Source organism: Procambarus clarkii, chromosome 94 (assembly GCF_040958095.1).
Source record: "Procambarus clarkii isolate CNS0578487 chromosome 94, FALCON_Pclarkii_2.0, whole genome shotgun sequence".
Classification (NCBI taxonomy): Eukaryota; Metazoa; Arthropoda; class Malacostraca; order Decapoda; family Cambaridae; genus Procambarus; species Procambarus clarkii.
Window position 1 is genome coordinate 4,592,515 of NC_091243.1, and position 8,926 is coordinate 4,601,440.

At 47.5% G+C, this 8,926-nt stretch overlaps 2 protein-coding genes across 2 annotated transcripts in view; both read right to left on the reverse strand.

The window, feature by feature from the left end:
• LOC138359967 (spore germination protein GerIA-like) overlaps positions 1-6,964 on the reverse strand; it is a 29,119-nt gene extending 22,155 nt beyond the window's left edge. The window contains exon 1 of the mRNA XM_069319844.1: positions 6,876-6,964. Within this exon, the coding sequence (XP_069175945.1) occupies positions 6,876-6,964 (89 nt within the window). The remainder of the gene's footprint in view (positions 1-6,875) is intronic.
• Positions 6,965-6,976: 12 nt separating this feature from the next.
• On the reverse strand, positions 6,977-7,615 carry LOC138359968 (micronuclear linker histone polyprotein-like). Its single transcript, XM_069319845.1, has one exon. It carries the CDS (start codon positions 7,613-7,615, stop codon positions 6,977-6,979), a length of 639 nt encoding a protein of 212 aa, XP_069175946.1.
• Between the last annotated feature and the right edge of the window lie 1,311 nt (positions 7,616-8,926).

The window sequence follows — 8,926 nt, forward strand, 5'->3', positions numbered from 1 at the left end:
CCCCTGCTCCGGCCCCCTGCTCCCCCCCCCCCCCCTGCTCCGGCCCCCCTGCTCCGACCTCCCTGCTCCGGCCCCCCCAGCACCGGCCCCCCTGCTCCGGCCCCCCTGCTCCGACCTCCCTGCTCCGGCCCCCCTGCTCGGAGGACCTGTCTTACACTCTCTTAATATACAGCAACTTTTTACCGGTCTATTGTACACTTATTTTCTCTTAGTTATTGTTTAATTTCGTGTTATTATTCTCTTTCACTCGTGTTTGGTTAGAGAGTTGTATTAGTTTATGGTATTTCTTAATTGATTACTTTCATAAATATTATTTAATCCTTGTTAAATGATCCTTAATATGGATTATATATTATCAATCTAACCTTCAAGTGATTGGTTCATGACGTGTGAAGTGTCAGCCAAGATGAGGTTGTGCCCTTAAGCGTACGAACTTGGAGCCAGATTCACGAAGCAGTTATGCAAGTACTTACGAATGTGTTCATCTTTCCTCAATGTTTGACGGCTTTGGTTATATTTATTAAACAGTTTACAAGCATGAAAACTTGCCAATCAACTGTTGTTATTGTTATAAACAGCCTCCTGGTGCTTCGGAGCTCATTAACTGTTTAATAATTGTAAACAAAGCCGCCAAAGAGTGAGGAAAGTTGTACAGGTTTATAAGTGCTTGCGTAACTGCTTCGTGAATCTGACTCCAGGTCATTCCTCCTGTGCTAAGAAGTTGATGCTCATTTGTTAAGCATTAGAGTCATTTATTATTATGCTTCTGAGTGCATTCAAATACCGGGTAAATTTTTGACGTTGTGGTTAAGTGCGTCAAATTTGCTGTGCATTAAGCCTGAGGTTAAGTTAGGTTAGGTTAGGTCAGGTTAGGTTAAGTTAGGTTAGTCTAGGCCTTACACTAATCTTAAGTCTTTAGCTGACACGCGGGGATCAGGGTGGTTATCAGGGGACAACGCCAAGCTATTACACCTATATAGCACTTGGAATGGGTCAGGATAAGGATTTGGGATATTCCACAAATAACTGTAAATGCTTGGATGAAAACTGAAAATAAAAGAGTTTGCAAAAAAATAAAAGAATTTGTAAAAAAATACTGTCTAACATAGGAATATAAAGTTCAAGAATGCAACAGACTTTGATTCAACTGTCCACTGACACAGGTTGGCTAGCTGTGCTCAAAGGGGTATATATATATACACAGAGAAGTGTATATTCACTTCATGAGGGGAGGAGGAGACACACAAGGACACAAGGGGAGACATGATAACCACCTATAAAATTCTCAGGGAATTGACAGGGTGGACAAAGACAAACTCTTCAGCACGGGAGGGACACTAACAAGGGGACACAGGTGGAAACTTAGTACCCAGATGAGCCACAGAGACGTTAGAAAGAATTTTTTCAATGTCAGAGTAGTTAATAAATGGAATGCACTAGGAAGTGATGTGGTGGAGGCAGACTCCATACACAGTTTCAAAAGTAGATATGATAGAGCCCAGAAGACTCAGGAATCTGTACACCAGTTGATTGACAGTTGAGAGGCGGGACCAAAGAGCCAGAGCTCCACCCCCGCAAGCACAATTAGGTGAGTACACAGAGAGTTTACCTTAGTTCTGGACTATGGACAGGACTAAAGTGTTTCTAGCTGATTGGTCAGTAAGTTATTTTTGTGGCCTGAATAACCCTCTCTGGCTGTTGATAAGCTTTAAACCCAACACCAAACCCAGCTGTAGAGAGATGTTTTAGGCTTAACATGCAGTATGTTGGCCGCCCTCTGAGGGACAGCCAACTACAGTATCTACCTCTGAGGTAGATACCAGCCTGTATCTACCTCGGAGAGCGGCCAACATACTGCTTGTCTGGTGTTCAAACACCAAGGATTCGACTCCTGGTGTGCTGGTGGTAGTGACAGTATTGGGCAGCGTCACTCATGCTGTGAGTGGACACACCGCCATAGTGACAGTATTGGGCAGCGTCACTCATGCTGTGAGTGGACACACCGCCATAGTGACAGTATTGGGCAGCGCCACTCATCCTGTGAGTGGACACACCGCCATAGTGACAGTATTGGGCAGCGCCACTCATCCTGTGAGTGGACACACCGCCATAGTGACAGTATTGGGCAGCGCCACTCATCCTGTGAGTGGACACACCGCCATAGCAGCATGTACAACACTCCCTAATAGGAAGAAAACCCGCTGGGCTGTTCATCCTGTACTCAGACACAGCTGGGACTTGCTTAGCTGTCTCAAGTCAAGAAGATTAACATCTGTCAACCCTTAAAATCTTACGTTATCTTCCAGGTGCAAAATGGGGGAATCTTTTAAGAATAGCATTTATATTTAACAAATAGTATTTTCCTAACTCAAACAATGTGAAGGTTTACTATGTTCCACACATTTCTAATGTCTCCTAGATGGTCACGGAGGACGTGAACAACATAGGACGGAAGGTTTCTTCCACTAAAGACCTTTTGTGCCCTCTGTAATCCTTTTTGCGCTACCGCTCACAGGATGAGTATGGGGTGCACAATAAACAAGCCACCTTCGGCGGCATCAATCAATTCCACTATAGAGTCGGTCACAGTTTGTATGGCGTGGCTGTGGAGGAGAAAACCCACGTGAGTATAGAGACACGACCCACCAAGATAACCTTTGTTGCCTTTCTCTAGTCCTGGTCCAATCTAGACCCACGTTAAGTACCATAACATCAGCGGGTAATTCTAAGCAGCAGCATTAATCAAAGGTTACGTTTGAGGTTCCGGAAATAAAGAGTAACTTGTGCGTTAAACATTGACACTTAATTAACCCGTTATTCTGATTTACATGTCTCACTCGACTGGTTTTATCGACTTGCATTCCCTTCTTTGGCTCCGAGGAAGAAGTAGTTGTGTGACGCCTCGGGCTACTCCAGCTTCCTGTCTTACAAAAACATTAATTGGAACAAGTAATTTGGTCAAGACTGCTGCTGCCAATCACTTTACCTTGGTTCTTGAGGTTCTTGCTTGTCCCGTTATCGTTTGGCGTTCTTTACCTTGTTTTCTAATTGGTTGTTAGGCAGTTTGTTGTTTGTAATTGGTTAGTGAAGCCTTTCTTAGGCTACAGTGATTTTTCGTATCACTTCTGCAGTCCTGGCGCCAGATTCACGAAAGCACTTACGCAAACACTTACGAACCTGTACATCTTTTCTCAATCTTTGACGGCTTTGTTTCCAATTATTAAACAGTTAATGAGCTCCGAAGCACCAGGAGGCTGTTTATAACAATAACAACAGTTGATTGGGAAGTTTTCATGTTTGTAAAGTGTTTAATAAATGTAACCAAAGTCGTCAAAGATTGAGGAAAGATGTACACGTTCGTAAGTACTTGCGTAAGTGCTTTCGTGAATCTGGCGCCTGGTGCGTTTTGTGTTCCTCTGTAGGTGGTGTTGTAATTTTTTCTTTTTCATTCAGCTGTTAATGAGCCAGTTGGTGGTCGTAAACTTGTAAGTGGCAGCTTTATATATATTGGCAAATGGCAGCAGAGTATATTGGTGTGTGTGTGTGTTCACATGTTCACAGACGTGCAAGGAACTTAATATTACCGACCAGTCGTAACGTAGACCAACAACTCCACTTCATCGCCAGAAGTGGTTTGGCTCATACCACATCCTGAGACCCTTGATTCAGATCCCTTCTTCCCTTCCCACCCCCCTTACACACACAAATATCAGCTGTATCCAGCACACTGCTCCAAGCATCAGCTGTACCCAGCACACTGCCCCAAGTATCAACTGTACCCAGCACACTGCCCCAAGTATCAACTGTACCCAGCACACACTGCCCCAAGCATCAACTGTACCCAGCACACTGCCCCAAGCATCAGCTGTACCCAGCACACTGCCCCAAGTATCAACTGTACCCAGCACACTGCCCCAAGTATCAACTGTACCCAGCACACACTGCCCCAAGTATCAACTGTACCCAGCACACTGCCCCAAGTATCAACTGTACCCAGCACACTGCCCCAAGTATCAACTGTACCCAGCACACTGCCCCAAGTATCAACTGTACCCAGCACACACTGCCCCAAGTATCAGCTGTACCCAGCACACTGCCCCAAGCATCAGCTGTACCCAGCACACACTGCCCCAAGTATCAACTGTACCCAGCACACACTGCCCCAAGTATCAGCTGTACCCAGCACACTGCTCCAAGCATCAGCTGTACCTAGCACACACTGCCCCAAGTATCAACTGTACCCAGCACACACTGCCCCAAGTATCAGCTGTACCCAGCACACTGCTCCAAGCATCAGCTGTACCCAGCACACACTGCCCCAAGTATCAGCTGTACCCAGCACACTGCTCCAAGCATCAGCTGTACCCAGCACACACTGCCCCAAGTATCAGCTGTACCCAGCACACTGCTCCAAGCATCAGCTGTACCTAGCACACACTGCCCCAAGTATCAACTGTACCCAGCACACACTGCCCCAAGTATCAACTGTACCCAGCACACACTGCCCCAAGTATCAACTGTACCCAGCACACACTGCCCCAAGTATCAACTGTACCCAGCACACTGCCCCAAGTATCAACTGTACCCAGCACACTGCCCCAAGTATCAACTGTACCCAGCACACACTGCCCCAAGTATCAGCTGTACCCAGCACACTGCTCCAAGCATCAGCTGTACCCAGCACACTGCCCCAAGTATCAGCTGTACCCAGCACACTGCTCCAAGCATCAGCTGTACCCAGCACACTGCCCCAAGTATCAGCTGTACCCAGCACACTGCTCCAAGCATCAGCTGTACCCAGCACACTGCCCCAAGTATCAACTGTACCCAACACACACTGCCCCAAGCATCAACTGTACCCAACACACACTGCCCCAAGCATCAACTGTACCCAACACACACTGCCCCAAGCATCAGCTGTACCCAACACACACTGCCCCAAGCATCAACCGTACCCAGCACACACTGCCCCACTCACAGAGCCTTAAGCCCCACCCACACTCAACGCTCCCTAGCGTTGAGTGTGGGTGGGGCTCTCTCACCCACTCTCTCACTCACATCATAGCTCTCTTTGTCTGGCTGTTCGCCTGACCATCCGCTCACCACTGCCTGTGTCACTGAATTAACCACTTGACATGTATCACCAACATACTACTGACCATGTGTACTCTCCTAAGTGTCCAATATACCGGGGTGTCCTCCTGGAGCCTGTAGGAAGCACGTGGGGAAGCAATCAATGGATACTGGGATGTAAACTAATGCACGTGTCACGACTGGTGTTTTTGTGAGTATTCCTCCCATCTCAAAGGCCTTCATTCATGGCTTTAAGAGTGTTTGTGTGTAAACACAGAGTTGGAGTAGTAGCAGTTGTACGCGTTCTTTGATCACCAAGAGCAGATGAAGGACTTTTTTGTTTTATTTATATTGCCTGCGAGTGGTTATCTTGAGTTATCTTGAGATGATTTCGGGGCTTTAGTGTCCCTGCGGCCCGGTCCTCGACCAGGCCTCCACCCCCAGGAGCAGCCCGTGACAGCTGACTAACACCCAGGTACCTATTTTACTGCTAGGTAACAGGGGCATAGGGTGAGAGAAACTCTGCCCAATTGTTTCTCGCCGGCGCCTGGGATCGAACCCAGGACCACAGGGTCAAAGTCCAGCGTGCTGTCCGCTCGGCCGACCGGCTCCCTTGTGAGTGAGTGTTTACTCCCGAGTGAGTAAAATTTTCTGTTTTTATTATATTTATTTATTTTTTTCCGATATCGTTGGCGGCTGTTCGTTGGTGTGAATGTTTGCGACAATATTGATGTGTTGTTTAGGTACACGATATCTAGTTTTTAGTTTTATTTTGTCAAGAAATTGTCATTTTCTTTAACCTAACCAAAACTATTTTGAATCTATCAACCTGTCCTTAGCAGTCATAACTAGCGACACTAGAGCAGAGTTAGTGGGACGTGGTCCGTGGACTAGCAGACACTAGAGCAGAGTTACTGGGACGTGGTCCGTGGACCAGCCAGACACTAGAGCAGAAGGTTAGTGGGACGTGGTCCGTGGACCAGCAGACACAAGAGCAGAGTTACTGGGACGTGGTCCGTGGACCAGCAGACACAAGAGCAGAGTTACTGGGACGTGGTCCGTGGACCAGCAGACACAAGAGCAGAGTTAGTGGGACGTGGTCCGTGGACCAGCAGACACTAGAGCAGAGTTACTGGGACGTGGTCCGTGGACTAGCAGACACTAGAGCAGATTTAGTGGGACGTGGTCCGTGGACCAGCAGACACTAGAGCAGAGTTACTGGGACGTGGTCCGTGGACCAGCAGACACAAGAGCAGAGTTACTGGACGTGGTCCGTGGACTAGCAGACACTAGAGCAGAGTTACTGGGACGTGGTCCGTGGACCAGCAGACACTAGAACAGAGTTACTGGGACGTGGTCCGTGGACTAGCAGGACACTAGAGCAGAGTTAGTGGGACGTTGTCCGTGGACCAGCAGACACTAGAGCAGATTTAGTGGGACGTGGTCCGTGGACCAGCAGACACTAGAACAGAGTTACTGGGACGTGGTCCGTGGACTAGCAGGACACTAGAGCAGAGTTAGTGGGACGTGGTCACGTGACCAGCAGACACTAGAGCAGAGTTACTGGGACGTGGTCCGTGGACCAGCAGACACTAGAGCAGAGTATATATAGAACGGCACAACCGCTTCTAATAATAAGCGGGAGCTTTAAGTTACATTTACGTCAGGATCTGATAGAGCAGAATACATGTCTTTCTTAGCAGTCTCTTTGCTTGCTTGGCTGTTTGACCTTCCTCTTAGATTGTTGCCTCTTGACATTCCTCTTGTGTGTTTACATGCTTGACATCCTCTTGTGTTGTTACCTCTTGAACATCCTCTTGTGTTGGTTCTTCTTGACATCCTCTTGTGTTGCTACCTCTTGACACCCTCTTGTGGCGGTTCCTCTTGACATCCTCTTGTGTTGCTACCTCTTGACATCCTCTTGTGTTGGTTTCTTCTTGACATCCTCTTGTGTTGCTACCTCTTGACATCCTCTTGTGTTGCTACCTCTTGACATCCTCTTGTGTTGGTTCTTCTTGACATCCTCTTGTGTTGCTACCTCTTGACATCCTCTTGTGTTGGTTCTTCTTGACATCCTCTTGTGTTGGTTCTTCTTGACATCCTCTTGTGTTGGTTCTTCTTGACATCCTCTTGTGTTGCTACCTCTTGACACCCTCTTGTGGCGGTTCCTCTTGACATCCTCTTGTGTTGGTTCCTCTTGACATCCTCTTGTGTTGCTACCTCTTGACATCCTCTTGTGTTGGTTCCTCTTGACATCCTCTTCGTGTTGGTTCCTCTTGACACCCTCTTGTGGCAGTTCCTTTGACACCCTCTTGTGTTGGTTCCTCTTGACACCCTCTTGTGGTGGTTCCTCTTGACATCCTCTTGTGTTGGTTCCTCTTGACATCCTCTTGTGTTGGTTCCTCTTGACATCCTCTTGTGTTGGTTCCTCTTGACATCCTCTTGTGTTGGTTCCTCTTGACACCCTCTTGTGGCGGTTCCTCTTGACATCCTCTTGTGTTGGTTCCTCTTGACACCCTCTTGTGGCGGTTCCTCTTGACATCCTCTTGTGTTGGTTCCTCTTGACACCCTCTTGTGGTGGTTCCTCTTGATTATTTGGTGTGGATTAGAGCAGCTATGCAAAGGTCAGCAATTCATCGGGATGGCTGCGTGAGAAATGTGCCAGATGCCATACATTGGGGTTGCTAATAGAAAGTCCCCTGCATGTGGGGCTGCTACTGCTATGAGGCGAGCAATGTCATAGTGTGTTGTTGCAGCACCCAGGCACTCTGCAGCAACTTGGTCTGCAATGGGGCCATCCCAGCTGGATTGCTTGTGGGCTTTGCTTGAGGTGATGGGCCTGCACGAGAGGCCCACTCGGTGGCACAGTTTATTAAATTAGGATCGTGAACGCCTGCCAGCTGACCTAAGTACTCGGGCAGAAATTTCCTTCACTGTAGGAGGACAGGAAGGCTGGTACAGCGATTTGTGTTGCTGTGCTACGGTAATGCCACCAAGCCTAACAGGAAGAGAAAGATTAGTTCAAATGTAGTTCATTGAGGGGAAAGGTTGAGGGCTTTTTTTTAACAGCGATTTCTTCAAGTGGTTATATACATCTAGCTTTTGGCTATTGTAGGATGATAAACATTTCGGAATTTAGGTTAACCTGGGGAGGGATAAACAACTGGTGATTTTGATATAATCATCATAGCGAATAACTTAGTTTATCACAGCTGTAACCACGTGTCTTCAGTAGTCACAGGACGTCGTACGTTTTATATTGATTATCATACGCACCATATTATATGCAAATTTAAACTATTCCTAATTAGGACATGACATTCAACGAGCCACAGTTGCACAACTGTTTGCAGTTATGATCATGAAACTACACGTGTCTCGAATACTAAGTAGTTAAAGGGCCTCTTAGTGCACCCTGGATAACAATCTCGAACCCGGCCCACGTGCGCGTGACGTCAAGAGGCCCTCGGAACACACCAATGACTCGCCAGTTGGCCATTGACGTCATAGAGCGATGAGGTGGTATGCAACCAATGAGCGAGCGCCCACGTCCACGGATGCTAAGGCCGTTTCTGACCAATGAACAGGCGAGAAGGTGCGTCAGCAAAGAAAGGAGCTTGCAAGACGCATGAGTGACTCCATGGCTGACTCATCCATGCGGGGCCTTCCTAACCTCCTTCTCCTTCTCTTCCTTCTCCTGCGCCTTGTCCCACCCATCATGGTGCTTCTGGAGATGTAACGACTCCTTTTCTTAGGGGTAAATTATATCAGATTTGGCAAAATTTTCATGCAGGCGATGAGTCACAATAACGTGGCTGAAGTATGTTGACCAGACCCACACACTAGAAATTGA

Coding starts and splice junctions, on each gene's coding strand:
- LOC138359968 (XM_069319845.1), bottom strand. CDS start 7,615: ATGTCAAGAGGAACCGCCACAAGAGGGTGTCAAGAGGAACCAACACAA.